The following is a 16,934-nucleotide window of genomic DNA, read 5'->3' as shown; positions in this document are numbered from 1 at the left end:
AACCAAACAAAACTAAAGTGTCGATTTTTACCATAGATTTTCCTGACTTGAAAAGCATGTGCATATGGTCGGCATGCAGTTTTTGCAATGTATCTTCTTCGAACACTATCTTGATCATTAAAAGCATACTCTAAAATAGGAGTTCTTTTCCCTGGATCACCTGAAAAGACATGTGCACTTGGCTGTTGGGATGATGGAAGACTTGGCGTTGCATCTTCAATTTCAACATCGATCTCAGTATCTGTATCCATGTCCGTATCGGAATGGATTGGAGGTGGGGAATTAGGACACCGCACATTTTCAATAACTTCAGTGTGATGTTCAGTAGCAATCTTCCTCGCTTTCTCTTCATGTTTTCGAAAAAGGTCCAGAATGGCACCGTTCCTCTTCATGTTCTGCTATGCAATTATATCAAAATTAAAACATCATTGGTAGCAGCAGCATACCGAATCAGTTCTACACAATATAAGCATCAGCTATTGACCATTGCATATAAACCAGTACAAATAAACGCTGGATTGGGCCACCGGGGCACTGGACATCAACTACTAGCAATTCATAATTCATATACACTAGACTGGGCATCAATTTATTTGGAAGCAGCAAAGCATCAATTTTGGGGGGAAGCTTGGAATCTCACCTTGTTGATTTGTTCAAACGGAGGTTGGGGAAGATGATTTGAGGCCGTCCGGCGAAGTACTAGTCCGGCGGTGCCAGTGGTGAGGGAGACGCAGCTGGAGAGGCGTCCAGCCAACCGCGAGCACGACAGGATCGATCCAGCCGCAGTCTGCAGGGGAGACGCAGCGGATGCCCCTGTCTCGTCTCTCGCCTGACGACGGCGACTGTGGGCGGGGCGAGCGGCGAGAGGAGGGGAGAGGAGGGGAGCGGCGAGAGGAGGGGAACCAGTGGCCGGAGCTCGGAGGAGAGACGGGTGAGGGCTGAGCCGCTGAGGCGGCGTGGCCAGAGAGGAGACGGGGGCACGGAGCTGCCTTCACACGCGAGAAGAAACCTAGACGGCTGGGGCTGGGCTTTGGACAGTCCTTTGGGCTAAATTAGTACATGGTAGAAAAAAAATTCTTCAAATTCTGGGTGGGCCACGGCCCACCGTGCCTACACGCTGCCTCCGCCACTGCATGCGCCCGTAGCGATCTATAGTAGTAGCACCGTTCTATCCACATGGTAGCGTGGGCGACTGCGTCAGAGACGAGGAGCGAGGGCCGCTGGATATGTACGCTTGCGCCCAGAAAAAGGCAGACGTGGGGAAAGGAGGCAGAAAAGTGTGGCTGGCAGCTGCCCTTTTTGGGTCCGCTTTCCGCCAGATTCGCACCCCCGCGCGCTGACGTCGGTGGACTGCCCTCCCAGCCACGAGTTTTCGTGCCTGACGAGCCCCCTCGCCGCTGACCTGGACGCCAGCTGTCCCCCCGCCGGGCGCCTCCCCGTCGCCGTCTCGTGTGCTACTTCCCACCCAGATCGGCATGCACCAGCGTCCTCCTCGAACCAGATAATTGCGTACACACCCCTATCGCTGCACTTGCTCACGAGAAGGCCGGTGCTGCTTTAGTTAACTTAAACCGGCCGCCATTTGCTGCACATCTGGATTGGATAAAGCCTCCCTGCAAATTTAGCTGCTGCAGCTTGACACCACGATTGCTACTGATACACGTGTACATGCATGCATATTGATACACATGTACGTGCATGAATATGGATCGACATGATGTGCACGTAGCCAGGTTGCCGGCGACGGTGTTTTCAGCTAGGCAACAAACACGCACTGGGAGGATGAATTACATGACTTGTATCTGTGCTACTTGGCCAAATGTTGCCATCTCTCTACACTAACGTGAATGTCTTTGCTTGTATATCCGCCACTGTGCCCATAAGAGAAATTCCAACGCCGCCGGCCCTTTTCATCCGCGCATGTTCGTTTGGATAAAAATCAGATATATCTAAACGAACCTGCGTCAGCTTTTCATCCACCGGGCGACCCATTTCAGGCCTAAATTTGGGTCTCATTTACGTCGGCGCGACACGAGGTGGACATGCGCGACACCCCCTACTCCTCCTCTGCCCGCCAGTCGGTGGCACATATGTCATTCTCTTTCTTCCTTCAGCAACAAGCACTCGGCTGCCCACCCTGTCACCGTCGCCGCCCAGTTTCAGTGCCCTCACCAGCCGGACGCACCCACATACCTCCCCGCAGCACACCACCTTGCAACATCGCCGCCTCCACCACCTCGCCGCTGGGCCACCGCAGCTTCCCCTGACGTCGCCGCCAGCACCACCTCGCCCCCGGCCAGCTCCTTCGACGACGACGCCGCGCTCGCCAGACGCCGCCAGGGCAGCTACCTGGTCCAGGGGAGGCGCGAGGCTCTTCGCCAACCTGCTTAGACGATGACGCCCGCAAGCTGTTCGACGGTTTGCCCACAAGGTACAAATGGACTCCGTCGACGAGTTCTTTTTTCACAATTGCATTTGCGACTCAGATGATTCTTCATCATACGATGAGGAGATGGTGGTTGCTGTATTGGTCGTCCATGACCACCTTAGTAGGCAGCGGCCGTTGTTCCGGGACTCGATTCCGGGGCACACTCCGGCGTTGAATCGCAACCGAGAGAGCGGTCATTTTCCGTCTCTGGGAGGACTACTTCGAGACACCTAATCCGCTCTTCAAACACCACCTATTCCGGCGTTGTTTCTGTATGTCTAGGCATCTTTTCAACCGTATCCGGGAGGGGGTGGTGGCATACGATAAGTATTTCGCTGCAAGGAGGATGCCCTTGAAAAGATTGGCTTCTCCTCTTATCAGAAATGCACTACAGCTATCCGGATGCTTGCATACGGAGTTCTCGGTAATCTCATTGATGAATATGTCCGTATGAGCAAGTCAAAATGCCTAGACTCCATGTACAAGTTCTGCAAGGCTGTGATAGCAGTGTTTGGCCCTGAGTACTTGAGAGAGAGAAATGTTGTCGATACAGCCCGCTTGTTGGCGATGAATGCCAGCAGAGGCTTTCCGGGGATGCTTGGTAGCATATATTGTATGCACTGGCAGTGGAAGAACTGCCCTTCTGCTTGGCAGGGGCAGTATAGGGGCTATGTCAAAGCTTGCACCGTCATACTAGAGGCCGTGGCTTCACAAGATCTATGGATTTGGCATCTTTCTTCGTCATGGCCGGATCTCACAATGATTTCAATGTGCTTCAACGCTCTCTGGTGTTTGCAAGGCCTGTCGAAGGGCAATTGTCCGGATGTGAATGTTAACATCAATGGCCACAACTACAACAAAGGATACTATCTAGCTGACGGTATCTATCCTCAATGGACTATCTAGTGAAGGCAGTTTCCAACCCTGTAGGAGAGAAGAGGAAGAGATTTGCCCAAGCGCAAGAGAGTGCTAGGAAGGATGTGGAGCATGCATTCGGTGTTCTACAATCTCGATGGGCCGTCGTTCGGTATCCTGCTAGAACTTGGAGCACCAAGAAGTTGTGGGAGGTGATGACTGCTTGTTTGATTATGCACAATATGATCGTAGAGTATGAGTGTCTGGAACGTATCTACGACCAAGGGTTTCAGTTTCAGGGTGACAATGTTGTGCCCAAACATGGAGGAGCGGCAATGTTTTCACAGTTCAACCAATTTCTTCATCAAATGCATGATTGGAAACTCAAATTCAGCTGCAAAATGGTTTGGTTGAGCATATATGGACTCACGTTGGCAACCAATAGATGTATTTTCTAAAAATGTATTTGAGAAAATTTAACTTTTATTTGGCTTGTAAACTATGATATATTTATTTGGCTTGTGAACTATGACATATTTATTTGGTTGTGAAACTATGTAAATGTTTGTATCTTGTTTGAATTATGTTTGAAAGCAAATGGCAGGCCGGCCGCGAGGGCGAAAATGGGTCTGCGTGTTGGGTGCACAACCGACCCAAACGCAAAAGGGGTCAGACGACAAGCGGGCGGTCAACCCAAACGGATAAAAAAACAAACAAAGCGCGCGTCCGTTTGGGTCAGCCCGCAACTCAAAATCCTGTTGTTTGCGCTTGTCCATTCAACACAACAGAAATCTGCATCATTCGACATATTGTTTTATGATTTTTACTTTCATGTATTATTACACAAGTAAATGTGTACATTTAAAACATGTTTTCTTACGCAGCACAATCAAAGCCGACCACATAGACAAGCATACACTCACATATATGAACGCACGCACGCACACCATACACATATGAGCATCTCCGAGGGACTGAGCTTGAATGCGAGCACGAATGTCAAGTTTAAGATTTGAACCCTGGTGGGTTGGGTATATCAAAGTTAACCCTGGTGGGTTGGAAATTACATAAACGCAAGACCAAAGGTGTGCTCCTCAAACTAGATATATCTCGAGCCTTTGACTCCTTGTCCTGGCCATTCCTTTTTGAAGTTCTTAGAGCCAAGGGTTTCTCGTGCACATGGAGATCGTGGATTGCCACTATGCTTAGAACGGCGAGCTCTAGAGTGATGGTTAATGGCAGTGTTGGGGAGAAAATTGTGCATGTCTGTGGACTTCGACAGGGAGCCTCTTTCACCATTACTTTTTGTGATTGCAATGGACGTGCTCACGGCGATGATGGTCAAAGCGCAAGAAGGGCAGGTGCTCAGCAGGATTCCTGGATGTCTTCCTATGCAACGGCTATCTCTGCATGCAGATGATGTGGTGTTGTTCATCAGACCGACGAGACCGGATCTGATGTTTGTCAAGGAGGCGATCATGATTTTTGGAGAGGCCTCGGGCTTGAGGATTAACTTTGCAAAGTCGTCGGCAATCATGATTAGAGCGGAGGAGGAAGAAGAGGAGCTAGTCAAACAAGCTTTACCGTGGAAGATGGAGAAATTCCCCTTCAAATATCTTGGATTACAACTGGGCATTAGGCAGCTCACGCGCTTGGAATGGCAGCCAATTGTGGATGATGTGCTGAATTTTGTTCCAGGTTGGCAGAGGGGCTTGGTCACGAGGCTGGGTCGGCTCATCCTAGTTAATCAAGTGGTACGAGCTCGCCCCACCCATCACTTAATGGTGGCAGAAGCGCCCAAATGGGCGATTGAGAGGGTGGATAAGGGGTGTCGCGCATTCTTTTGGGCAGGTACTGAATCTGTCCATGGCGGGGAGTGTTCTGTAGCCTGGCAAAAGGTTTGTCGCCCCAAACAGCTTGGTGGGCTTGGTGTGATTGACTTGCATAAGCACGGGATTGCGCTTCGTTTGCAGTGGGAATGGCTCAAACGACCGGACAGCTCGCGGCCCTGGCAAGGACTGAACTTTTCCTCCGACAAGCAAGTGCAAATTGCGTTCGACAGCTTGGTGCAGTGGCAGCTTGGGGAAGGATCCAGCGTGCTGTTTTGGAGAGATCACTGGCTGAATGGAGCTCGCCTGGCTGAAATTGTGCCTTTGGTTGTTGGTAAGGTCAGGACTCAGGTGGCAAACAAGAGAACTGTCAAGAATGCGATGCATCTCCATTCCTGGACTTCAGACATTGTTGGAGATATGTCGACGGAGGAGTTGAGTCAGTTCGTTCATCTCTGGACTAGACTGATTGAGATAGAGCTCATTCCTAATGAGGAGGATAAACCGATCTGGCCAGGGGATGCCTCGGGTAAGTACACGGCAAAATCGGCATATAAGATGTTGTGCGAAGGGGGAATCAAATTCCAATGTGCATCTGCAGTCTGGCGGTGTTGGGCGCCACTAACTTGCAAGATTTTCATCTGGTTGGCTTTGCACTATCGTCTTTGGACGTCTGATCGGAGATACAGGCACGGGTTGCAGGATCAAACGTCTGTATGCTTTCTGTGTGATCAGGAGGAAGACACGGTGGATCACAATCTTTTACAGTGTGTTTTCGCTCGTCAGGTGTGGTATCTCTGCTGCACTAGACTTGGCATTGATGTTTCCATCTTGCCAACCACGACGGATAACCTGGAGGAGTGGTGGACTAGGTCGAGGAAGAGGATTCACAAGACATTCCGTAAAGGTTTTGACGCCTTTTGTATACTAGTTTGGTGGAACTTGTGGAAGCAGAGAAATGGTAGGGTATTTGCGTCACGAGCCATTGCTAGCGAATGGGGCACTGCTGAGCTGATTCATCAGGAGCTCCTGCGTTGGGTCCAAGCAGGAGGGAGAGGAGTACAACATCTAACCGAGGAGTAGTGTGTTTGCGTGGGAGTGGTGTGTTCGATGTGTTATCCGTCTGTGGATGGCCATCAATTGTAGCTCTTGTATATAACCTCTGCCTTCTATAAATCAATGGTACGCGTTTTGCGTACTCTAAAAAAAAACCCACCCAATCACAAGTTGGTTTGCACAAGTAAAACATGTTGAACATACTACATGGCATATGTGGTGAGCAAATCTAAAAATAATGGATAAAAACATGTTGAACGTACCACGTGGCATATGTGGTGAGCAAACCTAAAAACAATGGAAAAGATATGTTGAACATAGTTCAATCACGAAACAACAACCCACTAAACTGTTTTGTTACATCCAACATCACTCGTGTGGACAGAAACTATAAAAAGCATGTTTTTTTGCATGATTTATAACAAGGGTCATATACATTTAAAAATTAGAGGGAATTTCATCGTTTACCCTCTAGTTTGACTTTTTACACTAATTACCTCATTCAGCACTTCTTCATCCAGATTACCACATTTAGAGAAAGTTTTGCTACTTTTATCCCTTTTAAATCTTTGAGGGCGGTCTAAAAGGTGGGTTTCGTCCGTCAACTACTCGTGATGTGCCATGTCGCGGGTTTTCTCCTGGCATTCTTTCTATGTATGAACTAGTTGAATGGCTTAACCAGACACATTTCCTCCCGATCAGGTGTACACTCATCGCATCATGGAGATGGTTTTGCTAAACAATGAGTGCGAGGGAGGTCCGACTTATGGATGCAAAAAAGTTCAAACGTGAGAAAAAAAATACAAGGAGGACAACCGCGACATGACATGCCATACTTATTTGACAGCCGAGACCGACCTTGCAGATCGCTCTAAAAAATTAATGAGGTAAAACTGTCCACATAAATCGATAAATAATCAAAATTCATTTTTATGTTATATAAAAGAGCCACTACTCTAAAGACTCAAATAACATCACTAATTAAGAGCGAACATATTTTTTATTAAAGATATTGTGTAAAATGCATGCAGCGAGGATAACATTATAGAGCAATCAATTAGGACATAACAAGCATATTGCTTTAAAGGTTGGATTAGAAATTTAAACATACCGGCTAAACAATAAAGAAACTAAATTATGCCTTTATATAGGCCTACATGATTATGGTCCATCGGATGCAAATCCTAGCGGTGATTTTGATCATGTGATGAATTATTTCTTTAAGTTCATATTGTGTTGATGTCCTATGTTTGATTTATATATGCATAATTTCCCCCGGTTTATTTCTCTTCTCTTGGCCAATTTACATGGGTAATCAGTAGTGAGAAAAGGTGTGAATTTGTTGGATTTAATCTTGCAAGTAAACTATCCCTGTGACAAAAGATGAAAAGGCCGTGTATTGTATTATTGCCATAAGGATATATCTTTGTATGAGACCTCTAATGATATCATGCAATACAACACCATGTCAACTTGCTTAAGGAAATCAGTCTTTTTATACTTAATACTTGGATGATGCCGAGGGTATATCGGTTTAAGAGTGGATTGTTAGCTATAGATGCAAGGTAGGTCTCAGTCTATATAATTATGGGCGTATCGGCTATATAACATCAACACATTACATGTAATCTAGAATGAGCATGCAATATTTCATATGCACTTTTTTTCACATGACTGTGTTAATTGTTGCATTTTTATCTTACGAAGAGTTACACTTGGTGAACTTACGAGCCTCAGTCCAGTTTTTAGCATAAGATAACACTTCCAACAACTTCTACTGGAACTTCTAATTTTAGTCATTATTTATTTCAAAAATACAGAAAATATTACCTACCGCATTATCTTCTAATATCTTGTACAACTAGAAAAGCTAGCAAGGTTGATACTGGTGTTGGGGACACAAGTGAAATTTTATTTGTGCTGCAGAGCTTATCGTTAGTGTAAACTCTTGTACTCTCCACAGAGATACCTTAGTTTCTCAGCGAGGAAAAATCTTGTTGCTTGCTAGAAACCATTGTAACTGCGTCCAACTAGTTGTTAGGCATAACCTAGCAATCATCACCCATCTCTATTCCGACATATACAACTCACCTAGAAGTGGTGGAGGAAGATCCAGGGACTTTACGAGTCTGCCGATAAGTTGCATAGGACCCGTCGTGTAACGCCCACGATGCGGCTATATCTCCCACGTGTCGAGGCACGACTTAGAGGCATAACCGCATTGTGGTTTTGTCGCAAGAAGGGTCATCTTCACACAATCCCATGTAATGAACAAGAAAGGGATAAAGAGTTGGCTTACAATCGCCTCTTCACCCAATACATAAATAAAACATACATCATTCAGAGATACCCACATAGGCCCGACTACGGAACCAAAAGAAAAGAAGACAACCCAACTGCTAGATCCCTGATCGTCCCAACTGGGCTCCACTACTGATCAACAGGAAACGAAACAACACAACGAACAAGAGCTTCATCGGGCTCCCACTGGAGCTCAGTTGCGTCACCTGCACTGGTATCGTCGGCACCTGCAACTGTTTGGGAAGTATCTGTGAGTCACGAGGACTCAGCAATCTCACACCCGCGAGATCAAGACTATTTAAGCTTAAAGGAAAGGATGGGGTAATGAGGTGGAGCTGCAGCAAGCACTAGCATATATGGTGGCTAACATACACAAATGAGAGCGAGAAGAGAAGCAACGGAACGGTCATGAACTAGCAATGATCAAGAAGTGATCCTGAACTCCTACTTACGTCAAACATAACACAAGAACCGTGTTCACTTCCCGGACTCCGCCGAGAAGAGACCATCACGGCAACACACGCGGTTGATGCGTTTTAATTAAGGTCAAGTGTCAAGTTCTCTACAACCGGACATTAACAAATTCCCATCTGCCACATAACCGCGGGCACGGCTTTCGAAAGATAATACCCTGCAGGGGTGTCCCAACTTAGCCCATCATAAGCTCTCACGGTCAACGAAGGATAAACCTTCTCCCGGAAAGACCCGATCAGTCTCGGAATCCCGGTTTACAAGACATTTCGACAATGGTAAAACAAGACCAGCAAAGCCGCCCGAATGTGCCGACAAATCCCGATAGGAGCTGCACATATCTCGTTCTCAGGGCACACCGGATGAGCCAGACGTCGGGTTGGCATAGACCTTGGTTGCCCAGGGGGCGCCGGACATCGCTCGGTTTGGACCAGCACTCGAAGGAGAACTGGCCCGAGGGGGTAAATAAAGATGACCCTTGAGTCTGCAGAACCCAAGGGAAAAAGGCTTAGGTAGGCAAATGGTAAAACCAAGGTTGGGCCTTGCTGGAGGAGTTTTATTCAAAGCGAACTGTCGAGGGGGTCCCATAAATCACCCGACCGCGTAAGGAACGCAAAATCAAGGAACATAACACCGGTATGACGGAAACTAGGGCGGCAAGAGTGGAACAAAACACCAGGCATAAGGCCGATCCTTCCACCCTTTACCAAGTATATAGATGCATTAATTAAATAAGAGATATTGTGATATCCCAACATAAACATAATCCAACATGGAGCAATCTTCATCTTCACCTGCAACTAGCAATGCTATACGAGGGGCTGAGCAAAAGCGGTAACATAGCCAAACAACGGTTTGCTAGGAAGGTGACAAAGGTTAGAGGTTCATGGCAATTTGGGAGGCTTGATCAGGAAGTGGTAGGTAGCGCGGCATAGCAATAGAGCGAACAACTAGCAAGCAAAGATAGAAGTGATTTCGAGGGTATGGTCATCTTGCCTGAAATCCCTCAAAGAAGAAGACGAGTCCATGAAGAAGACAAGCGGACGTAGACGAACGAGTCCTCACAACTCCGGAACGAAACCGAAGCTAACGAGAGAAGCAACCCGGAAAGAAACAAACGACATAGTAAACAACCATCACAGAAACATGGCATGATGCACAATCAAGTATGATGCATGTCCGGTTTAATGAGCATGGCATGGCAAAGTGCAACAAACAACACTACAAATTAAGTGGAGCTCAATATGCAACGAGTTGCATATTGACGAAACACCACATTTAATTATTTAGTTCTCTCTCATTTATGTGCCCAACAATATTAAATGTTATTAACCATGGCAAGAGGTGAAGCATATGGAAACTACCTATTTAGGCAATTTAAATGAGGCCGGAACAACAAACAATAATTCCGGAAAATCCTCATGCCATTTAGCAATTTTAAAGCGAACATCAATTTTAGACATCTTAAATGTTGTTATCATGATGCGAATGACAGATGTAAGTTATATATGCAATTTTATGAAAATGTTGACATGAAGATGATTAGGAGCATTTGTCACCGTGGTGGAAGAAAGGGGTGCCACGGCAACGAATCCGAAAATGATGCCACGGCAACATATCGGTTCCGGTAGCTCACGGAGATACCGGTGCACAAGAAATGGGCGTGAACGTGTCGCGCAAGGATGGTGGGGTGCTCCCGGATTCCGGGCTCCCACGGGTTAGTGGTATGGAAACGAGGAACGTGCAAAGACCTCTCTCGGAAACGGTGCAAACACGAGCATCTCAAACAACACACATGCATTCGGTCCACGGACGTCGTCTCGGGGTTATACCTTCGAAGCGTGCATTCGGGGCGGAACGCGTTCGAAGTGGAAGTAGTTGTTCACGGGGGCGGTATTAGAAGTAGCGGTACACGCGGAGGTAGTCGAACTTGACGGTTCTGTTACACGGGTCTTCGGCGACGGTAGTGGAGGTAGTGGCACACGTTCGTTTTCGGAGAGGTACTTGACGAATCCGGGTAACTTAGGGTCGACGGTAGTCGTTCACGTTCATAGTCGCACAAGTTTCCGTAGATGTTCGGGGTCACGGCGAGGAACTCGGCGTTCCGGTGCGGTGTAGAGGAAGTAGACGTTCTCGAAACGGTCGTAGTGGAAGCAGTGGTACACGGCGACGGTAGTGGTACACGGTCGTCGTGGTACTTGGCGAGTCCGCGTAGTCGTAGGCGTTCCAAGGTACTTGACGCATCAGCAGGTGTAGTCGTACATGTTCGGAGAGGATCTTGGCGCATCCAAAACGAAGCAACACAAAAGGGCCTCCGGTCTTGGTGGTCAACGAAGGGAGGCGGGCGACGAAACAGCAGCAACGAGCCGGCAGTCGGACAACATGGCCGTGAGGTGGAAGGGCCCTGGCACGAGACGGTGATGAAGAGGAGGTCGCAGGGAGAGCTGCTGGAGGCGGATGCAGAAGGCCACGGCAGCGGCGGCTACTGGCGCAGTGGGGTCCGAGCGCGGCGTCGGCGAGAGGGAGCTGGCGCGCGACGCATGGTGGTGGTGGTGGGGAGCTCCGGCAACAACAGGCTGCAGGAGGCCGGCCTTGGAGCATCGGTGAGAGGGCGAGGAGCAGGAGACGGCGTAGACGAAGTCGTGGGGCGCGGGGCCTGCTCCGTTGAGGCAGAAGGAGGCCGGGGCAGGAGCGGCGTGGGTTGGCGAGGTGGTAGCGGGGGCTCTAGACGGCGCGGAGGCGGAGAGGCGTGACGACGGCGGTGAGGAAGTTCGCGAGGCAGGGGCGCCGGAGTTGGCCTCCAGTGGCGGCGCGGGAGGAAGCTCGCGAGGAGGCAGAGGGAGGACGCGGTGGCTTGAGGAGGCGGACGAGCTCCAGGACGGGCGCGACTGGAGGTTGCCACAGGTCTCCGGCGACGGGCGGCGTGACGGAGAGGCTACGCGGGGACGGCACTGCGTCTCTTGCGGCGGCTGCAGCAGGAGCTTGGGCGCGGCCATGGCTGAGGGAGCAGAGGAGGGGGCGAAGCAGAAAGGAGCTCCTCTCCCTTCGCTCGATGCGTGCGTGTGTGTGCGTGACGGCGCAGGGAGGGACGAGAGGGAGAGATGGGGATCGGGAGAGAGCGCTCGGGCTAGGGTTAGGCTTAGGTGGGCCGCGGGGATGGGCTGCGGGAGGCCGAGGTGGCCTGGGCCGACTGCTGTTGGGAGGCCCAGCTGGGCCGGCTGGGGTCTCTCTCTTCTCTCTCTCTCTTATATCTTTTAGCAGAAAAGAACTAGAGAGAAGAACAAGAAGGATAGGGTTAGGGAAAGAATTTACGCATGGGGATTATTTTCCCGGAATCACAAAAATGCGCTTGATCCAGGAAAAATAGAAGTGGCCTGATTGGACGATGTAAATTCATATGCATTTGAATTTAATTCAAATGATTTAAAGGAAGTGAGGGTTGGGAAGGTCAAAAATGTTCGGATTTTTGGTGGAGCTTCGGAATAGATGAAAAAATATAAAGCGAGGTTGGAGACCAAGAATTAAGATAACAAAGGCATTGAGATATTTGCAAGTGTGTTCCGATTGATTCCAAACTAATGGAATATTTATAATATAGCTCCCTAATATTGGGAGGATATGTTCTAAAGAGAAGTCACCCTTCCCTTGATTTAAATAGATCGAAGATCCATGCAGTTTACTTGGTTGAGTTTTAAAAATTAATGACATGATGGCATGATGACATGATGCAATGCAAAAAATAAAGAGCAAGCACCAAAGAAACACGCGGTGATCACGAGAAAATGGAAGTCTTCTGAAGCATCGGTCTCAGGCGTCACACGTCGACTCGTAGCCAATCTCTACATGAGTGTGTTTGTTTTGATTTACCCATATAGCCCACATGACAGAAACCATGATCACTTCAACCTTCTTACTAATGAACGACATGTCAAGCAAATCGCTAGCCCATGTCAACAAATGTAACTTTGGCAGCTTCAAACCGAAGAAATGATAGGCTGAATGGTGGTGCAGATGATCTTAGAATGTCTATCCCTTCCTTCGGGTTACCTCCTATTACTGGGGATAAGGTGGGCCTTGTGGGCCTACTGGTAGCCCCCCCCCCCCCCCCCCGTCGAGCTCCCTGTGGTGAGCCACCCCGGTGTATGAAACCGTCACTGAATCCCGAACAACATGGCATGACCACATGCAATGAGAGCATGAAATAAAGACCTTACATCATTGCCACACATAGGACATGTAGATGCTTCCATAGTATGTCTTCATCTCATCTCCCCATAAGATGGAAACATGTTCTTCATCACTCACCACCAGAATATCCTGATCTTCGACTGGATTCACAACTTCCATAATGCCTTCCATGTCTCCACAGTCCACACCATCAGTGGAATTGCTTTGTAAACCTTCACTCAAAAACATCTCTCCAACATCGATGGGTATGCGGACCTAACCGAGAACACACCTAATTGCTCCCATCTAGAGGCTAAAAATCGCCCGCCATTACTCTCGACCGTGGCATACATAAGATTGCCTCTGCATTTGGAGGAATGAAGACTGACCGAATGAGATCCACATCCCATTTCCCATTACCAGCGTCAATGAGGTCCCCCACCAATTGCATGGTTTCATCCGAGATTCAACGCAAGGGCCTCATCATGAGAGTTCCCAGAATCCACTTGTCATGCCATATTTATGTTGTCAAACCATCCCTAACATTCCTAATTGGACCCTCCATCGGCACCTTTCTCCGTGTGTAATCGCCTCCCATGTCAGAGTAGAACTTTCAGGACACCTGACTTGTAAAAACTCTCCATCGGAGTAGCATCGTCCCTTTATGACTCGTGCACACAAGTTGTCGGGTTGCTCCAACGTCCTCCATGCTTGCTTATCAAGCATTGCATCATTGAAGATTCGCCAATCTCGGAAACTTAGCCTTCCTATAAATTTTGACACATTCATCTTATCTCATGCTTGCCAATGCATGCCTCTCTTATCGTGTGATCCCGCTAACCAGTACTTGGCCATAATCATCGTAACTTGCAGTACAATAGAGTTGTAATTCACAAGGAAAAATATATCCAAAATCCTTTTTATCCAGCATTAATTTGGAACCACGTGCATCTAAAGCACCCTTTACTAAGATCAATGTAGTTGTATGCAAACCTAGAGCAATAGCATGATGAACCAAGAAATCCCCAGGTCCTATTGTTAAGAAAAGCGAATTACTATTCTCATTAACAACATTCAATCATTCGGGCAACCATAGGCTTCGACCCGCATTGAAAGCGGGGCCATTCGTTGAAGATAAGAGTATATCGAACCCATATGTCGTCTTGCCATGAGCAGATTGTATCCATTGGGCAAATATAGGTTCGATCAAGATTTTCTTTTCTGGAGTACCAAAAGCAAGCATGACGTCGTTATGAACATAAAGGCCCAAGGTATGAAATCCTAGAAAGAGGCTAGCCCAACTTAAATGAGATATGATAGCTTCTTTATGGTGTAACATTCTTGCCAATACATTATGCTCATTCTGTTTCGGATTGTAATCCCTAATGAAAAAAATAGCTCCATGAGCAAAAGCCCCTGTCATGATGAACCCTGCAATATATTGGTGATGAGTATATAAAGCAGCTTGAGTAGTAAAGTCTTGTGCTATGAATGCATAAGGAGGTAAAGAGTACATATGTTGAGCTACTAAGGAAGTAATAACCCCTAAAGAAGCTAGAGCAAGACCCAACTGAAGATGAATCGAATTGTTGATTGTGTCATAAAGGCCCTTATGCCCACGCCCTAATCGACCCCCCGGAGGAGTATGCGCTTCTAAAAGTTCTTTAATACTATGCCCAATTCCGAAGTTAGTTCGATACATGTGACCGGAAATGAGAAAAATAAATGCAATAGCTAAATGATGGTGAGCCATATCGGTCAGCCACAAACTTTGTGTTTGTGGATGGAATCCCCCAAGAAGAGTTAGAATGGCAGTTCCCGTTCCTTGAGCAGTACCAAATAAATGATTACTCGAATCAGGGTTTTGGGCATAAAGATTCCATTGACCCGTCAAAAGGGGTCCCAACCCCCGGGGATAGGGTAATACATCTAAGAAATTATTCCATCGAACGTACTCCCCCTGGATGCGGGAATAGCAACATGAACTAAATGTCCTGTCCAAGCCAAAGAACTTACCCCAAAAAGTCCTGACAAATGATGATTGAGACGAGATTCCGCGTTTTTGAACCATGAAAGGCTTGGTTTCCATTTGGGTTGTAGATGTAACCAACCCGCTATTAAGGACAGCGTAGAAAGAAATAATAGAAAAAGAGCTCCAGTATAAGGATCCTCATTGGTGTGTAATCCTATTGTATACCACCACTGATAAACTCCAGAATAAGCAATATTCACTAGACCAGCAGCACCTCCTCGAGTAAAGGCTTCCACAGCGGGTTGACCAAAATGAGGATCCCAAATCACATGAGCAATAGGTCTTACGTGTAAAGGATCCTGTATCCATGATTCAAAATTTCCTTGCCAAGCTACATGAAACAGATTTCCGGACGTCCATAGAAAGATTATTGCTAATTGCCCAAAGTGAGAACCAAAAATGTTCTGATAAAGACGTTCTTAGCCCAAAGTGAGAACCAAAAATGTTCTGATAAAGACGTTCTTCAGTAATATCATCACGACTTTCGAAATCATGTGCGGTAGCAATACCAAACCAAATAAGACGAGTAGTGGGGTCCTGAGCTAAGCCTTGGCTAAACCTGGGAAATCTTAATTCCATAATGCCTTTCAAATCCTCCTAGCCACTATCTTACTGCAATAATTCTCGCTAAGAAGAATGCCCATGTCGTGGCAATTCCACCCAGAAGGTAATGGGTTACTCCTACAGCGCGTCCTTGTATAATGCCCAAGGCTCTATGCTGAGTAACAGGAGCAACTTTTAATTTGTTATGAGCCCAAACGATAGATTCAGTGAGTTCTTGCCAATAACCACAGCTGCTGAATAAAAAAATAAACTGAAGGCCCAGACAAAATGAGCACCTAAGAAAAAAAAAAGACCATATGCAGATAATGAAGAACCATAAGACTGAATGACTTGCGATGCCTGTGCCCACAAGAAATCTCGAAGCCACCCATTAATCGTAATGGAACTCTGTGCAAAGTTTCCCCTGTAATATGAGTTACCACCCCTTGATCACTTATAGTACCCCAAACATCCGACTGCATTTTCCAACTGAAATGGAAAATGACTACCGAAATTGCATTGTACATCCAGAATAAACCTAAGAAAACATGATCCCAGGCGGATACTTGACATGTTCCCCCTCGGCCAGGCCCATCGCAAGGAAAGCGAAAACCTAGATTTGCTTTATCGGGTATCAAACGGGAACACCGAGCAAATAAAACACCTTTCAAAAGTATTAATACAATCACATGTATGGTAAATGCATGAATGTGATGGACTAAAAAATCTTCGGTTCCTAATGGAATATGTAACAAAGCCACTTTGCCACCTACTGCTACTAACTCGCCGCCTCCCCACGTTAAGCTAGTACTTGTTGTTGCACCAGGAGCTGTTACGCCAGGCGCAGTAGCATGGATATTTTGTACCCACTGAGCAAAGATAGGTTGTAATTGCATGGCAGTGTCCGAAACCATATCTTGTGGATGGCCTAAAGCACTCATGGTATCATTATGAATGTACAAGCTAAAACTGTGAAAACCTAGAAATATATATACCCAGTTAAGGTGGGATATGATTGCATCGCGGTGTCTAAGGACGCAATCTAATAGATCGTTGTATCGAGTAGTTGGATCATAGTCTCTTACCATAAAAATCGATGCATGTGTAGCAGCACCGACTATTAGAAATCCGTCAATCCACATGTGCGCTCCCCCTCCCTAGGGTTCCGCCCGCGCCGCCGCCGGCTACCCCGCCGCGGGTAGCCACCGCCGCCGCTAGTCCTCCCTCTCGCCCCAGGCCCTCTCCCCGTACC

At 47.3% G+C, this 16,934-nt stretch overlaps 1 protein-coding gene across 1 annotated transcript; it reads left to right on the top strand.

The window, feature by feature from the left end:
• The first annotated feature begins 4,545 nt into the window (after positions 1-4,545).
• LOC141042814 (uncharacterized) lies at positions 4,546-6,703 on the top strand. Its single transcript, XM_073511710.1, has 4 exons — positions 4,546-4,981; positions 5,135-5,181; positions 5,257-5,641; positions 6,690-6,703. The coding sequence occupies exons 1-4, from the start codon at positions 4,546-4,548 to the stop codon at positions 6,701-6,703; spliced, it is 882 nt and encodes a 293-aa protein (XP_073367811.1).
• The last annotated feature ends 10,231 nt before the right edge of the window (positions 6,704-16,934 follow it).

The sequence above is a fragment of the Aegilops tauschii genome, chromosome 3 (genome assembly GCF_002575655.3).
Source record: "Aegilops tauschii subsp. strangulata cultivar AL8/78 chromosome 3, Aet v6.0, whole genome shotgun sequence".
In the NCBI taxonomy this organism is placed as follows: domain Eukaryota; kingdom Viridiplantae; phylum Streptophyta; class Magnoliopsida; order Poales; family Poaceae; genus Aegilops; species Aegilops tauschii.
This window is presented reverse-complemented; position numbering and strand designations above follow the sequence as displayed.